Here is an 18,069-nt window from a genome sequence, read left to right on the forward strand (position 1 = left end):
CCGTTAATAAATTTGAATTGTTAAAGTTTAGCCATGGTTGTTTCACAATAGAGACTCTTTCATAGCTGATCAGAGATTTTCACAAAGCTGCCTATGGGAATATGTTAATAATTGTAATCTATTTAGTAACAACATACTTTACACTTTTGGGGCAGTTGGTACCATGGAAAAAGCACTGGTCTAGGATTCAGAAAATCTGAATTATAGCCCTTGTTTTATAATTTTCTTGCTAAAGGTAATTAACTTATCTGAGCCCCAGGTTTTCTTACTTTCTTTTCTTAAAAGGTAACAGTAACACATTAAGATCAAACATGGACCAAACAATGCCTTTCTTAGAGTTAAATGCTTAACTTAATGAGTCAAATGAAATTGTTAATATATAAGAAAGTATAGTTATAAAGCTACTATGTGGCTAGAAAGCTATCACATTTGCCAGTATAATAATGGCTCAATCTGAATATGAGAATGATTCTTTCCTGGTTCAGGGCTCTACTGATGCATTATATGGATTCTTTGGTCAAGAATCATAGGTAAACTAACAGAGGAACCAAACATAGTCATAACAAACTTGTTTATTAAACACACAAAAGAAAAGAGTCTTTAAAAGAATTCTGGTCAACTGTATGCTAAGTAATTCAATGGCTGACATTTAATGGACATTCTTATATAGCTTTAAGGTTTGTAAAGTCCCTTTATTTCATGGCAACTCTTAGAAATAGTACAAGCATTTTTTAAAAATCATCTCATAGAGGAGGTAACTGAGGAGCAGAGAGGTTATTTAGTTTACCCATAGTTATAATAGAAAAAGCATTTGAATCCATGTTCTTTTAGAAAAAATTAGTTATTTCCTCACATACTTCTCAAACCAATTTTCCATATTATAAGGAGGATTAAGCACGACTAATTGAAAAAGCAAACAAGTTTGACAAGATATTCCACATTCTGTACTTGAGGCCTCCCAGCTCATTTCTGAAAAGGGTATGTTACATCTACTATTTTCTAGGATTAAATATTGTTCATTGCAATCAACTTTAACTGCTTTTTAGTGATATGCAACTTACATTTCTATTTTCATTATGTATGTTGTTCTCAGTTCATTTACTCTGCATCAATTTATAAAAGTCCTTGCATGTTTCTCTGAGGTGCTCAAATTCCATGATAATAATATCCTCTATAATCACGTTACAATTTGCTCAGCCACTCTTCAATTAATGGGAAACTATTTTGTTCCTAGTTTTTTGATACAAAAGAATATTTTATACTGATCTCCTTTGAGCACATGCTCAGTAATGGATTTACCAGGTCAAAGGGTAGGAACAGTTGAGTGATTTTTCTCCCATAAATATAACTTTCCTTGGCAAACCAGCAGTTCAGAGCTCCACCAACTATGTACTAATATTTTGTCTTCTCACTACTTTTCTACAATGACCACTTCTATTTTAAAAATAATCTTTACTTATTTAATGTGTAAGAGTGAAACCTCAGTGTCATTTTAATTTGCATTTTTCTTATATTTGGAGTATTATTTCAAATGATAGCTGATAGTTTACATTTCTTCTGAAAATAATTTGTTCACATCCTTTGCCTTCCCATGATCCAATGCTATTTCTATTCTGTGACCTCTGTAATTTAAAAGGGAATACTTTCTTTTCTCCTCAAAGTATAAGTAATTTGGCTAGTATCTTATATGTGACCTAATGGCTCTCTTTGTTAAACTTTTTGTTTAGTGCTGGGATCAAGTTCAGTCCCAAACAGTCCAAAACCCAGACTATCAAAATGATCTACTATCTAAAATCAGGACCATTAATTCCAAAGTTAGGAGCAAATGAATACCTTTCTTCTTTGATGGAGAATCCAGTTTAGTAATTGGCTTTATATCTGATGATGGAGGGTCCACTGATGGGTTAGGGAGAGGATCTGCATCTAACATAGATAAAACTTGTGGGCTATCAAGAGGAGGCTCGAGGATTGCAGAAGCAACAGAAGTCGTATCGGCTGTCTCCCTCATCTGTGTGCAGAGTGCCCTTGGCTTTGGTTTTACTATTGTACACACAGTGTCTTCCACTGAAGCATCCTTCTCAACTTCATTAACCAGGTTATCATCACTGGGGATGACCCTAAAATGGGTATTTTCTGATGGTGTGATGGTAGCTGTTCGAGGATGATCTGATCTCTCTTTCTTGCTGATCTGAAAAAAGATAGGCTATAATTGTTAGCAAAAAGAGAACCATCAACTTGTTACTACTAGAATATCTTTCTCTTGATTTTCAGTCTCCCATTACCAAAAGTCTATTTAACATCTCAAACTGGACATCTCATAGGTAACAAACTCAATATGTCTAAAACTAAATATATCCTCTTTCCTCTCAAACCCTTCCCTTTTTCAAAAATAAATTACTGTTGGGAATACCATCATTCTCCCAAATTACTTAGTTTGTAATCTAAGAATCTTTCTTGATTCTGCAATCTCTCATATTCTCTCTGTCCAATATGTTACCAAATTCTGGCATCTGTACCTTTATAATTATCCCTTGGATATTTTCCCTTCTCTCCTCTGACACAGAGCAGCTGTAATGAAATAGGCCCTTAATTATCTACTACAATAGCTTGCTAATTGGTCATCATCCTTGGTTTCCCCCATCCCTTCGATCAGCTGCCAGAGTGATATTTCCACAGAGTAAGTTGATTTTCCTTGCCTGCACACAAATTCTAGTGATTACCTATTCCTTTCAGCATCAAATATAAAATCTACTGACTTTCACAATTTGGCCCTTTCTAAGCTTTCCAGTTTGTTTATTTTTTTACATTTCCCTATACATATTCTATGAGCTTAGAGACATTGATCTCCTGGCTATTCACCACATGTAATTGTCTTGTGATTCTATGCTTTTTTTTTTTTTTTCCTGGTTGTTTCCATGTCTGGAATGTGCTATTTCATCTCTGCCTCTTAGCTTTTTTGGTTTCTGTAAAGGTCAACTCAAATCTTATCTTCTATTTAGAATCCTTTCCTGGTATAATCCTTCCCCCCTCTCTCCCCCTATTAAATGTTAAAATTTCCCTCTGAGATTTCCTCTAATCTACCACGTCTAGATCTCATATATATTTTTTCAGTGTTGTCTCCCTGATTAGTGTGATAACTTGAAGGTAAATTCTGTTTTTCCCTTTCTTTATATTTCCAGCACTTTAACACAATGAAATAAATACATATTGACTTCTTTTAACTTATAACATATCATACTGGTCTAAATATAACTTGTGCTTCTGAAATGGGATCCTTGTGCAAGAAAAAAATTGGAAATATATAATGAAAAATAACACCATTTGTAGATTACATTCAGGTTTTCTACAAACGAATTTTTGAGGAAATATAGGACTTCTATTTGGATGAAGATACATACTCTGCAATGAATGGATAACATACAGAATCACCTCTCAGAGTGAGAAGAGATTTCAGAGGTCATCCAGTTAAACATCAGAACAAGAATCTACTCTACAACATACTTGACAGATAGTCAATGAAGCCTTTGCTTAAAGATCTCTGGTGAATGAAAACTCTCAGCTTCCTGAATAAGCTCATGCTATTTTTGATTAGTTCTAATTTTTAGAAAGCATTTGTTTACATCAAGTCTAAATTTGCTCATTTACAACTTACATTCATTGATCCTAAGTTCTGTTCTTACAAGTTAAGCATACCATATCTAATCCCCTTTTCATGTGAGGGTCTTTCATGTATTTAAAGAAAGCTATCATAGTTTCCCTTCTCTCCCTCCTCAAAGTGTTCTCTGCTAGCTACTCTAGATGTGGTCTGAACTTCCCCACTACCAGTCACTATGCTTAAACTCTTTCTTGACTTCCATATCACATTACTGACTCTTATTGAGCTTGAAGTTCACTAAAACATCTCTACATTTTTCAGTGAAATTCTTTCCTATTTGTATCTTTCTCCTCATCTCACAAATGGAAATGTAATAGGTTTAACCCAAATGTAAGACTTCATATTTATTTTAAAATTTTATCGTGTTGGATTTTGCCAAACTTTCTGGTCTGCAAAATTCTTTTTGGATTCTGTCTGCTATCCAGTATATTAGCTATGACGTAAGGCTCGGAGTCAGTTACAAATCTGAAAATAATTTCATGTATAATTTTATTCAAATGGCAAAAATGTTAAATGGCACAGGACCAATCATAAATTCATAGGCACATTGGAGTCTTCTTTGCAAACTGATATTGAATCATTAATTACCATTCTACTAGTTCTGCACCCACCTAGTTATACTATCACTTAGTCTACATTTCTCCATCTTTCCCTCAAAAATTACATGCAAGTAGTAACATATTTTGTGGTAACAAAAAAAGTGTAAACAAAGTTAGTGCCTAAGAGATTATGAAGAGGCATAGCAAATCGTGGTAAATAACAATAATGAAATATTGCCAGGGCCATAAAAAAATGACAAGTATGATGAATTTAAAGAACTATGGAAAGACATATAAATAAACGCACAGTGAAATAACTGATACCAAGAAAATATATACAACTATAATAATGTAAAGGAAAATATCACTGAAACTCAGTTTTCATTGAAAAACAACCAAACTCTGACTAACTAAAATGAAAAGTCTTGATTAGGAGAACAGATGATAAAACAAATTCCTCTTTCTATAAGGAACTAGACGACTATGGATACAGGATATAGTTCATTTGAGTCTGGCAAGTGAAATGAGACTATCAAGACATTTAAGTGTCCTCTTATTATCTCCAAACTTATATTTAGTAGCAATTCTTGATTGCTTATCTAATGTCACAAGGTAGGTTATGACAGAATAGAACTGTCTTTTTAGATAAAAGCTAAAAATGGTCTGACTTTAAGAATGGGTAGAAAAAATAATTTTTTTTAATACTCAATACACTAAAGCCTACTCATGCTTAGAAATGCATTGTATGTGTGACCCTGAGCAAGTCACTTAACTGCCTCAGCAAAAAAAAAAAAAATGCATTGTAACAAGTTAACTGAAATAGAGCAATTTATTAATATAATATTATATGCTTATTATGTTATAAATTATAATATTTACATTATATTTTAATTTATACTATATAACTTAGTGGTAAGAACTACACATAAGCTCATAATGCCCAGCTCTGCCCAAACAAAATATAAGCCTATTGGTATATATTATTTTCCTCTCAAGAAACTCATTGTTCATTTTCTAGTTCTTATTTTGGTCAAAATTAAAACTTTCAATCAGTTTCCTTTTTAAAAATGTTATTAAGATTTAGTAAAGCTTCCCACTCAGCTTTCCCCCCAAATTTACACATCCTAATAGTCTGTTTTAAAATTAACCATCTATTTTTCCCCCAAATTTATGCTTACTACACCAAGACAATCTATTTTTTAAAATACATGTTTTATTGATGTCCTTTTTTCTTTTAAGTCACTGACTTCACAATGATTCCCTCCCCTCCAATTATACCTTCTTCTATAACAAAAAACCATAAGTAAGCAAAGCTAATCAAGATATTTGCTATGTCTAATATTCCCTATGTTTTTGCTAAGGGAAACAACAGTTACTGTCTTAAATCAAGGCAGGTTATCACATTGTTCAGAACTCTAATGTTATTAGAATAATGTTATTATTTTCTTTTACATTATGTTTCCATTGTGTAAATTGTCTTCCTACTTTGGTTTTCTTTGGTCTCCATCAGTTCATACGGATCTTTCTACATTTTTCTGCATTATTCATATTCACTATTTTATATACATAAAACAATTTATTCAATCATATTCTCCAAACTATGGACACCTACTCTAATTGCAAGTCTGCTGTACTTGTTTGTCACCTACTTGTTGAATTTCCTTTCTGTCTTTGACTTCCCTGAAATATTTGCTCAGTAGTGATATGTCTGGATCAAGTGAAATTGTTTCTTAATTACATCTCCAAATTGTCTTCCGGAACAGTACAGCTGTGCTTGCCTTTGCTTTTCTGATCCTTTTCTCAAAATGTACCAATATGGCGTTGGATCTCTCCTAAATGAAGCATGATACAGTATATAGAAATGCTTGGAAAGATATCTGCAGTAGAGTTATGTAACCTCAGGAGGGCACTCAAGTCATTTTTGTGAATGCAAATCTTTGAAATTCCTGCTTTCTTACACTAATTTAAGAACACTTTGTAATGGCTGAATCTGCGGAATACAAAAACGCCATCTGGTCTACATGTATTTCATTACCTTGGTAGACTCTGGGAAGCCCCCCCAGGTCCACTCCATGTGAGATTCTGATCTGAGCAAGCTCTCAGCAGGTTTCACTTCAAGTTCTGAGTCACTCTTAGGACAGATGGTCTGGGAGAAGGCGCTGTCAACATAAACAGAAAGACAAAGGGGAGTGACTGGCAAGTAACCCACGGGCCCCTTTAGTTTGCCATGATTCTTCTAAGTCTGGAGGGTACATGTGGGTTGGACTTACAAGTTTACCCTGCAGATAGAAAGACCCCCAATGAGAAGCAGTTTTAGTTTTTTCCTTCACAAGGCAGAAAGACCCCAGAGATCTTTAGGAACATTGAAAAAGCTCAAAACAAAGTCTTGTCAGATGGCTTCATTTTCACACCTTGTCTGCTTTTAAAATTACTCATAGTTTAGGAAAAAATGTCAGTGGCTGACCTAGGATTAGAATTTCAGGATTTTGAGGTCCCAAGATCAGAGTTGCATGCATATCAACACATTGCAACTGAAGACAGACAAACTAGACAGAGGTTGATAGACACAAAGTAAGAAAAAGAATTCAATTCATATCAGGGAGAAAAATCTCAGGTTTTTATCACTAGGAAGAGACAGAAAGGTAATCTGATGTCTGCTGAAAAAAAGAACAGCCATTTAACAAGTCTGCCTAAGTCCTTCTTGCCTTCAAGAATTTAAATAAATGAAAAGAGAAGTTAATAAAATTATTTACTTGTCCAAAGGGGACCAATCTCCATCAGATAATGGGTAATGATCACTGGAATGGAAGATCAAAGATTCTTTATAGTCTTCCTCCTTCATTGCAGTAGTTGAAGTTCCTCTGTGAAAGAAAGAAAAAAGAAAGAAAGGTGGATATGACTACAATTAACAGTTAACATGCAGGCCTCCAAAGACAATTCTCTCAATCAAAAAAAAAAAAAAAAAGGAGAGAGGATGGGTTACTAAATAGAAAATATTTTCAAAAGGAAAAAAATGATGGAGAAGATGTTATTACTAGTGACAATGGAGGAAAGAATTTCACAAGTTACTTTGAATACTCCTTACATTTAGGGGAGGAAATGTGATTTTAAAAATATTTTTAGCATTTTGATTTATAAGAAAATATAGCAACTGTTTCATGTCATAAGTAACACACTTCACAAATTTAGAGATAATATATCTATTATTCAAGGCAAATTTTTAGCTCAAATATTAGCCTAGATCCTTTCTCTTCCTCCCATAAATTTCACTATTTATTAGCACCAATTCCATGATATAGGGAAGGTAAGGAAGAACCTGTGAAAGTAGATGAAATGTTATTGCTTTCCAGGAGTTTCTGTAGCTATTTTGTGGGTGAAGAGAGGGAAACTATTAGTCATAATTAGATTTTAACTCAGTTTCACATATGACTTATTCCCATTTACACAGATGGAACTATACATATGAAAAGTCACCATCCCTGACTATATAATATAAATGGAAAAAGATATAATTTTTTTTGATGATTCCCATCTTAAAGGAAAATAATAGTGAATCTCAGAACTTACTGACATCAAGAAACATTTCTATAGGGCTTTAGAAAGGCAGAAGTTAGTGGATAGAGAGCTGATTTGAGTAAAAAAGACTTCATGTTCAAATCTCACCACTCATACATACCAGCTGTGTGTCCCTGGCCAAGTTACTTAACCACTAAGTATTTGAGGCAACTAAGACTATAAATTGGAAAGGTATGACCCAGGAGATTACGTAGGAGTTCTACATATCAATAAAATTACAGGTTCAATCTCCATGCCTATCCAACTCTTAGGGAAAGATTGCAGATGCTTAAGGAAATCTGCAATGCTTAAAGAACAGACTGAAATGAACAAATATTTTTACATTTTACAGAATATGTCTAAAGAAGGATAGCAAAGCACTCATTCTGATAGTGGACTTAAAAATTTCAATAAGAGAACCAGAACCATAAAAAACTTCTTGCCTTCCAGGAAATTGGTCTAAAGTTTTAGTGGGTGTTTTTCCCCCCAGTACTGTGACTCTACTGTTAACACAGTACTTGTAAAAACTACTTTACAAAAAACTTATAGTCTTTACAAAATGAGATGATTCCAAATCTAGAATCATTTTAATACACTGATCACTTTCTTTTCCCCATTCAGAATACCAATAATAAGTTAAAAGAGAAAATCTAAACTATATGTTTGGCAATTATAGGGCACAAGTAAGCTGCAAAACTTTAGCTCTAAGAGTACCCCATTAATCATTGAGAAAGTCATCTATCAGGGCTTTGATCCCATCAGTTGCCAGGTATTACAGCAACAAGATTAAGAAAAATTATCATGTATATGACTAATGTGTTTGAAGCTTTAAAGAAAATGCAGAGGAAATTATGTTCCATTTATTAAATGGTCTAGACTCACATTTGGAATCTGAACATTTTTCATGAATACCTCTCATGCAATACAGAACAACTAGCTAAAATAAAGTCAGATGATTAGTTAATCAGTATTTGTCTACCTGTTCATGCTGGAAGTGAAAAAGAACAGGGGGATTCAGGATATGAAGCTTTAGGATTAAGATTAAGATCAAGATTAAAATCACCCCACAATGACTGTACTCACTATAGGGTTATAAAGGCCCTACCGGTTTAAAGAAGATGAGAAAAATTCATCTTCCAGGGACCAGATTTCTATTTCCATCTGTCTCTGTTAGTCTCTCTTTGTATTTGGTCAATCAATCAATCAAAAAACATTTATTAAGCATCTACTCTGTGCCATACACTGAGGATATGAAACTTATATAGTAACTGGGGAGACAATGCAAGCATATGTAAGCTTATACAAAATAGAAAGCAAATATTTTTAGGAGGAATGCTGGAAAATGGGTCAGAAAAGGTTTGAGTGAGAAGAGAATGCATTGCAATCAGGCATGTGCATAGCCAGTGCAAAAACATAGAGACCAAAGATGAAATATTGCTTGTGAGGGACAATAAGAGGGCCAGTTTGATTGGAATGAGGAGTATGTCAAAAGGAATATATATAACAAGTCTGGAAAAGTAGGTTGAAGCCAGATTGTGAAGGGCTTTAAATGTTAAAAAGATTTGTTGTTTTGTTTTTCTTGGAAAAGATGGTACATGATTGGGATAAAGAAAAAATATTTTCACTAACTTCTACCTGAAATCTAACATTCCCTCCAATTATAAAGGGAGGAAATAAATATTATTCTGAAAAGGAGTCTATATATAAGCATCACTAAATTGCCAAGAGAGACCACATCACAAAAATAAGTTAGGAATTCTTGTGCTAAAAATAATGGAGAATCAGTTTGTTGATTTTTCTTTTTCTGGGAGGAGGAAGAGGCAAAATTTGGGGTGGGAATGTTACCTTGGGGCTCCTTTTAATGCTTCTTGTTCTGACATCCTATTGTTATTGCTGGATGTTTAAAATACATTTTATTAGTGATGGACTTTTGTATTACTTTTGCAGGCTATGTAAATAAGGGAAAACAGAATTTTAGACATTAAAAAAGTATTCATATTCAGGAGATGTAATTTTTATTGTTTCTATAAATTAACATATCTGGTGGAAAGCAATAAAAGATTTTATGCGTTATCCAAGCCCAAAACCCAGATTATATTGGGAGCAAAAGTTGAATAAATTACCTTTGCAAGGGTAATCATTATCACCAGTTATCTTAGGAATAAAAAGACATATTCTAGTATAGATTGTCTTCACTAAAATGACTATCATCTTAAAAAGACTATAACAATTGTAGATGTGGTTCAAGCAAAGCAAGTATGGCTCTAATGTTTCAAGAAAAAGGGAATAGCAAGTCATTTCATTCAACTTTTTTTTCTTTTACCTGTTCCTTTTTTCAAGAAGCCTGAACCAACCTCAATTTCTGTTGAAGAAATGAGTCTCCAAATTAAAACAAAGTAGTGTATTAGAATGTTATTTATTGAAATAAAACTATTAGTGAAAACCTAGTTTTGGAAACCATGAGAGTAAAGACCACATAATTCTCTGAGGAAAAGGTGGTCAAGGAGAACTTGAATAACTGAAAATTTTAAAATTCCAAACACATATGATACCCAGGACTTCAAGATAATGAGAAGTCTTTATTTTTTTTCAACAACAAGGTGATCCAAGACAATTCTAATAGACTTGTCATAGAATGTGCCAGCCACATCCAGAGAGAGAACTATGGAGACTGAATGTAGATCAAACACTATGGCATTTACATCTTTTTTTTTTTTTTTTGTGATTGTACAATTGCTTGTTGTTGTTTTTTTCTCTTTTGATCTGATGTGTGTGTGTGTGTGTGTGTGTGTGTGTGTGTGTGTGTGTAACATGACGAATATGGAAATGTGCTTAGAAGAATTGCATATGCTTAACCTATATTGGATTGCTTGCTGTCTTGAAAGCGGGTGAGGGAAAAAATTTGGAACACAAAGTTCTTCAAAGTTGAATGTTGAAAACTATCTATGCATGTATTTGGAAAAAAAATATTATTTTTAAAAAGATAATGAAAAGTTTCATCCCCTCATACACTAAATCTATTGACTATTAACATAGCTATCTAGATGTATAGGCTAGGGTTTAAGGTTCTTTTTCTCTATCTGATATCTGATATTGGGATTAATGCACTGTTGGTGGAGTTGTGAACTAATCTCCATTCTGGAGAATCATTTGGAACATGCCCAAAGGGCTATAAAACTGCATACCTGTGACCCAGCACTACCACTACTAAGTCTCTGTCCTAAAGAGATCAAAGAAAAGGGGAAAGGATCTATTTGTACAAAAATACTTATAGCAGCTCTTTTTCAGGAAGCAAAGAACTGAAAATTGAGGGGATGTCCACTAATTGGGGAACTCATGAACAATCTGTGGTAAATGACTATAATGGAATACTATTTGCTATAAGAAATGATAAACAGGATGGATTGAGAAAAAAAAACAAACACCTGGGAAGCTTCATGAAATAAGTAAACTGAATAGAACCAGAAAAATACTGCACAGAGTAACAGCAATATGTAAGAAAGATCAATTGTGAAAGACTTAGCTACTCTGATTAATAATACAATGATCCAAGACAATTCCAAAGGTCCCATGATGAAAAATGCTATCTATGTCGTTTCCAGAGAGAAAACTTTTTAAACTATTTTTGCTGGGTTTTGTGTGTGGATAGGCATGTTTTCTTTTGCAAAATGGTTAATATGGAAACATGTTTTGCAAGACTTCACACAGATAATCAATATCAATGTATTTTCCTTCTCAAGAGATGGGAGAAGCAAGAGGGAAGGAGAAAATTTGAAACTCAAAATTTTTTTAAATGAATGTTAAAATTTTTTAAATGTAAATGGAAAATATTTAATGAAATAAAACATTAAGGAAAACAGAAAAATAAGTACATTAAAAAGAGGGAACTTTTTTTTTTTAAAACAAAACAGAAATGGGGAAGGGGTGCTTTAAAGGAAATGGAAGTATTGAGTTAAATGACAAGAAGAGGTAGCAGAATGGGAAGTGTCAAAGGATCTCATTTTTTAATGTCTTTATTATAAAATTGATTTTTTTCAACTCTAAACAAAATCCCTTTCACCTAAAATCATTCAAAGTGCTTCCTTGCCCTATAAAGCACTCAAAAATACAAGAAATGCAATGAAAATGGCAAAAGTATTATAAACAGAGGTACACAATTTGGGCCCTGGAATCAATAGTATAACTAAAGGCCACATAAAGTGAGCTTATAAAATTAAAACATACAAAATAGACTATATAGCTCATGCTTACATACTTGTAAAATCCATACTATATTCCTGCAATATAGAAAATTAATGTTTTTTTCCCCAACACTGCTAATTCTCCTTTTTATTGGAAATTAAATGTGACTTACTGAATGATTTTCTTTTTCTCTGAATTTCTTCTTTTTTAGCAGGGATTACAATGCTATTTATTTTAATAGCATAATTAATTACATACTTTTAAATCTCAAATATCTATGCTGAAAGCTCATTTAAATTCAACAGATTTAGGAGGTATATGAGATCTTAAGAAATTATCAGGACTTCAAAGTCTGTTCAGAGAGTCATTTTTGGAGGGAAAGGGGAGAGGTTTCTATGATCAAAACTTTTCATAATACTATTAAGATATTTTATTGTCTAATGTAGTAAATACCAATAGAAGTAACTACAAATGAAAGCTCTTGGATTGTGAGGGAAGTAACATCCTGAACAATTTTTATGATTGTAAAGAAGTCCAGAGACCAAAAAAAGTCTGAGAATCACAAACCAACATATTTTCCACACCAGAAACTCAAGTCTAAAAGAGGGAACCAAATCATCTGCTGAAAAGTGATTGGAATGGAAAAACCAAGATCCACCTGAGCCCATTCAGAGAGTCTATTGTTTTATACAGGTTTATGCTATGATTAGAATTTTTTAAATTAAGTAAACCATTTTCTCTTAAAGAGAGAGAAAAAAGGAAAAAAAATTCAATTTGAAGTTCCTTTAGAATCCACCAGCAGTGTAATGAGAAAGGACAAACACGAGCAATATTACAGGAGCTGAATTTACACGTCTAAAAGCCTATTTTTGGCAGGGTCTATTTGTTATATCATCAGCAAACTCTGGTTTACAGAGATAAGCAGTCAACTACATGTAGCTGCCAGCCAGCCAAATCAATAAGAGCCAGGACTTCAGGAAGTTTAAGTACGGTTCTGGTTCTCTGCTACAAAAACCATCGTAATACTAGGCACATAGGTCACAGTCGATAAACATTTGTTGACTGACTGATCACTCATCTTAAACTAATGACAGAAATGGAATTTTTTTCATTTTTACTCATTCATAACATTTAGAGCTAGTAGGGAACTGAGAGGCCCCCGAATCTATTACCTTTATTTATAGCCCTAGTATTTGTTCCTGAGAACTTTTTAAGCAGAATAGTTCTTGGGGCCTCAGCTGAAATTACAGAAGTTTCCGTAACTCTCATTAGCATCCCAAGGTTAAGTTGCAGGCTCTAAAGTCTATTTCTAATTTTCTTACTAATAAACTGTGTATACATTTGGTTTATAAATGGATGTACAAACAGGAAGTGTTAAATGCAAAATGTCAAGAAAAACTGGTCTATTTTGGGGGATGGAGGAGACCTTTCAATTTTATTCTTGGCAGAATGCCAGGTAGGAAAAACACATTGGTAAGAACTAGGGCAGTTCTGACTAATTTGAGCAGGCTCACCCAAGGGAATGAATAGAAATGTTATTGCAAATGAGGTATGGATGTGGCGTGGATGCAAATGTTTTCTGAATCATTATTTATTTCTTGTCTATCAATTCAATCGCAACACCAAGTGTACCATTAATGTGCACCCATTCTCAATTTTTTAAGAGAGTACCTTATTCTTTGAATAGAGACAGCATCCCCCACCTCCCAAAAAGCAAATGGTCAAAAAAAAAAAACCCAACAACCCTACATACTGAGAAAGGCAGTAACTATTTATAGCAGATACCGGAAATAAGAAAGGAGAAAAAGGAAAGGAAGACCATTACTCTTGTTTATATGACTAGCAGTTCATTATATTTTACTCTTCCATTCACTCAGAATTCCTGAGTACAAAAGTACAAAGTATAAGCTTGTTGTTAATCTCTTTGCAGATAATATTTATGTTAAATGATTGAGGAATTACTCAGAATTTATTGATCTATTCTGGCTTTGTTAATTGTTTGGTTCACATTGATAGGGTAAGTAAATAGTGAACAAAGTCAGTATTTTTCCTCTTTGTCTTTTAATCTTTAATTCTTTAGTTTGAACTGAGGAAGTGTTTTCTCTCAGAATCAGTATAAGGTGATAGAAGTAAGAGAAAGAGAGAAAGAATATGTGTGCAATTCTGTTAGAATGAAAAGAGGTAGAAAAGCTCTGAAGAGATAAAAGTTATCTTGAATCTCAGATTTTAAACTTCTTTGCATTTAACATTTAGAAGTACTAAATATATCCCTTCCTAAAACTCATAATAAAAGTCAAAGATAAGTCCAGAATTATTTTTCAGCCTTTGTTAAGAAATCACAATCACAAAAGAGAAAAAAATTGCAATTTAGTAATGCAACCAAAAACTTCTTTAATCATCTAAAAAGGGACTTAATATACAGTATTTGAATTTTTCAATAGGAGAAGGAAATATATGGGGATTCTCATATAGAATATAACTCCTTTTTTCTTTCTCCCAACTCAATAAAAGTTTGCATATAAAAACTCATTTTTGGTAACTTTTGTAAAAAATTTCTAATCAACTTTGTTACTAGGACATTACTGTTCCAGCCAGTGTTACTGACAAGTTTAAATAAAGTAACAACTATAGCATATATTAAAAATAAAGATATCTAATTTTTTAAAGAGAGACTGTGGGGTCAGCAAAGTGGTACAATAGATAGAGAGCTAGACCTGGAGTCAATAGGACTTGAGTTCAAATCCAGCCTCAGATATTCACTAGCTGTGTAACTTAACCCTAATTCCCTCAAAAAAAAGTCCCTGTGTTCTGTGACCCCGAGCAAATCATCTAACTCCTCAGTGCTTTGGGCAACATCCTAAGATTAAATTTGCAGTGGAGATGCTGACCTGCTTTGATAAATATGGTTAATGGATCTGAAAGCATCTCACATCAATGAAATCAGAGGTCCAGTCCTCATCCCTAATGACTTAATTTTTAAAACAAAATAATTTATCATTAATTTAAAACTGAACATAAATACAGCCCTGCTTTGTAAATTATTTACAATAAGGTGAATAAATTTCAGTGTATAAAAATATATAACTTTTCAGTCATTTATTCTAAGTCTCCATTAGAATTCTTCATAGTCATTCACTTTTCCTCTTTTGTGCTTGTAGTAAATGAATGTTCTACTCTGTTCTGGTTCTGCTTTTATAAAGCATTAAGTTATTTCAAAAAGACATTCCTATATTGTTTTATATTAATCAAATGATATTTATTAAACAGCTACTAAGTGTCAGACACCCTGCTCAGCATTAGGGATACAAAACAACAACAACAATAACAACAAAAAAACACTCATACTTACAAGGAGTTCAGGCTAATGAGGTAGACAACGTGCAAATAATTATGTCCAAACATAATACAGGATAAATTAAGAGACAATAAACCATGAAAAGCACAAGAGTGGGGAGAGACCTGAAGTCAGGAGACCAGCCAACAGGCTGTTACAGTACTCTGGCATGAAGTGATAAGGAACTGTATCAAAGTGATAGCGACATCAGAGAAGAAAAGAAGTATATTTAAGAAATATTATGAGGGTAAAATGATAGGACTGGATAATTGATTAGATATGGGGATATGGGGGATGAGAGAGAATAAAGATTTGAGGATAATATATAGGTTATAAATTTGGGTGATTTGGAAGACGGTGGTATCTTTGACATTAACAAGGAAGTTAGAAAACGGGTTTGAGGGAAGGGAAGGCAAAGTTCATTTTTGAACATGTTGAGCTTATTTGCTAATTTTTTGTTTTAGGGGGAGGGTGACCGTGTTGGACCTCTGTAAAGCTAGTTATATAATTATAAGAGAAGAAAATAATTGAAAATTCTTTTTCATGGTTGACATATAAGGCTGATTTGGCTTTTAGAAATGGTGAAAATAAAAAGGGTTACTGGTCTTTGGCAACTCCTATTTTCAAGTACCAGAGCAAATTAGAAAATTATTTATAGTAGATTTTGAAGGGATTTAGAAAAGAAAGTTCCTATTTTTACTAAACCCAACATTACTACTTATATTCAAAAGAAAACAATCTCCTCTTATTTTAGATTGGTACCAGGCATGCCAAAATTGAACACTTCAGAGCAAAAGTATTTTACTGATCAATGCATTTGTTTACCTGGGCTGGGCTCCTTTTTCATCATCAGAGCTTATATCTATATCAAAGGTGTCCTCCACTGCAGGAGATGAGGTCTGATCTTCCTTCTTATCTTGTTTATACTTCTTTTTCCGTCGTTTTTTCTTCTTTACAGAACCTGGGTTGAAAACAGTTTCTGTCTCCATCATGTGCGAGATTTCTGCATTCTGACACATCCTTTCATTTCCACCTGACTTAATCAAATGAGTCTCAATATCTTTAAAGAACTGATCTTCTGTAGGTATTGGTGAGGTAGCCAAATAGGCAGGAAGTTTTTCCTTGAAAAGAACAAAGACGACAATTGAGATATATTTTTTAAAAATACTGTTGACTTTTATGTAAAGTTAATAATAGCAGGAAAAAATCTATTTCATTAGAATCAAAGAATCTTACAAAGTTTTTTGCTATCCTGCCTAATTTGGAAATCAGGAGCTAATGAATATTTAAGCAAATCACTGAAAACTATACATTGAACATGTCTCTCCAATTAATTGTTGAACAGTGTTGGGTGATATTAGTAGGGTGATATCAGTAGAAGAGTAGTTAGCTTTCGCAATACAAATCTAGAAAAATCGACACTATATGCTTGAAGGAAAAATAGAAAAAATATAATAGACATCACTATTAAAAGAGGGACAATTAAAATTGCTGTGAAAGTAAAAGAATAATTTTACAATGGACAATGTAAAGAACTTACTGAAATAACAATGGTACTCAAAAAAAAAAAAAAAAGGAAAAATGGTACTCAAATAAAGTAAGAGGCAAACTCTAAAGAGATTTATATCAAATAAAAGGCAGAAGTAAGAATCAAGTATAGCACAGAAAAACTAGGGGACCTAGCTTAAGAAACAGTTTAAGAATGACTTTGTCCAATTAATTAAGTTTGAAGAGAAGAAGGTAGGACAGAGAAGAAATTCCTCTTAACAAATGAAAATTAATATATTCTAAAATGAGGACATTAAAAAAATCTATTCTCCAGAGAAGAAAACTAGAAACTTGGAAGGACAAAAAGAAAATAAGGAAAGCCCTTTTAAATTGGTTAATGGAGAAGTTGACTGGAAATTAACATCAGAAAAATTATGTCCCAGTATTCAATAATAAATGAATCAATTAATGGATTTCTGAAGCACTTGACATCAGTAACATCACTGATACATATTTCTGAACCACAAAGAGAAAACGATAGAGACTGAAGATATAAAAGAAATCTTTTCATTTAATACAATTCAATTCAGCAAACATTTATTAAGTGCCCACTCTGTGCTCTGTGCAATACAATGACAAGTACAGATCCAAAGAATTTTAGAAATGAAAGGGACATCACTGACATCTCAGGCCAAACTGTATATGAACAGGACATATCCTGTTCTACAACATATCCAACAAGTGACATTCAACCTTTGTTTAAAGATCTCAAATGAAGGGAATCGACAACTTTTCAGAGATGGCTTATTACGCTTTCAGTTAAAAAAATTAGCAACTAACTGATTTTTTTCCCTAACGTTAATCTTAAATTTTCCTCTTTGTGATATATACCTATTGTTTTAAGTTCTGATTTCTAGAAAAAGCAAAAGATTCCATCAAATATCTGAAGTCACCTATCTTGCCCCTGTCCCACATTTTCCCTGTTACAGGCTAACTAAACGCTTCTTGATTCACTCATTACTGTCCTGGTTGTTCTCCTTTGGACACTCTCTAGATTATCAATATACAATACTCAAAATGTGGTCTGACTAGAGCAAAATAAAAAAGCAGCTATCATCTGCCCCATAATTGGGGAATGGATCAATAAGTTATAGTACATGAATGTTATGGACTATTATTGTTCTATAAGAAATGATGAGAGATTGATTTCAGAAAAGCTTAGAAAGACTTACATAAACTGATGCTGACTTAAGTGAGTAGAGGCAGGAGAACACTGTACACAGTACTAACAAGATTCTAAGAAAATTAACTATGAT

At 33.1% G+C, this 18,069-nt stretch overlaps 1 protein-coding gene across 2 annotated transcripts in view; it reads right to left on the reverse strand.

The window, feature by feature from the left end:
* LPIN2 (lipin 2) overlaps window positions 1-18,069 on the reverse strand; it is a 98,039-nt gene that overhangs the window by 25,806 nt on the left and 54,164 nt on the right. For both annotated transcript variants that reach the window (XM_051970390.1, XM_051970389.1), the window contains exons 4-7: window positions 16,091-16,386; window positions 6,948-7,055; window positions 6,230-6,353; window positions 1,834-2,188 (exon numbers count right to left, since the gene is read on the reverse strand). In XM_051970390.1, coding sequence (XP_051826350.1) covers window positions 1,834-2,188; window positions 6,230-6,353; window positions 6,948-7,055; window positions 16,091-16,386 — 883 coding nt within the window. The remainder of the gene's footprint in view (window positions 1-1,833; window positions 2,189-6,229; window positions 6,354-6,947; window positions 7,056-16,090; window positions 16,387-18,069) is intronic.

This window comes from Antechinus flavipes, chromosome 1 (assembly GCF_016432865.1).
Source record: "Antechinus flavipes isolate AdamAnt ecotype Samford, QLD, Australia chromosome 1, AdamAnt_v2, whole genome shotgun sequence".
Taxonomy (NCBI): Eukaryota; Metazoa; Chordata; class Mammalia; order Dasyuromorphia; family Dasyuridae; genus Antechinus; species Antechinus flavipes.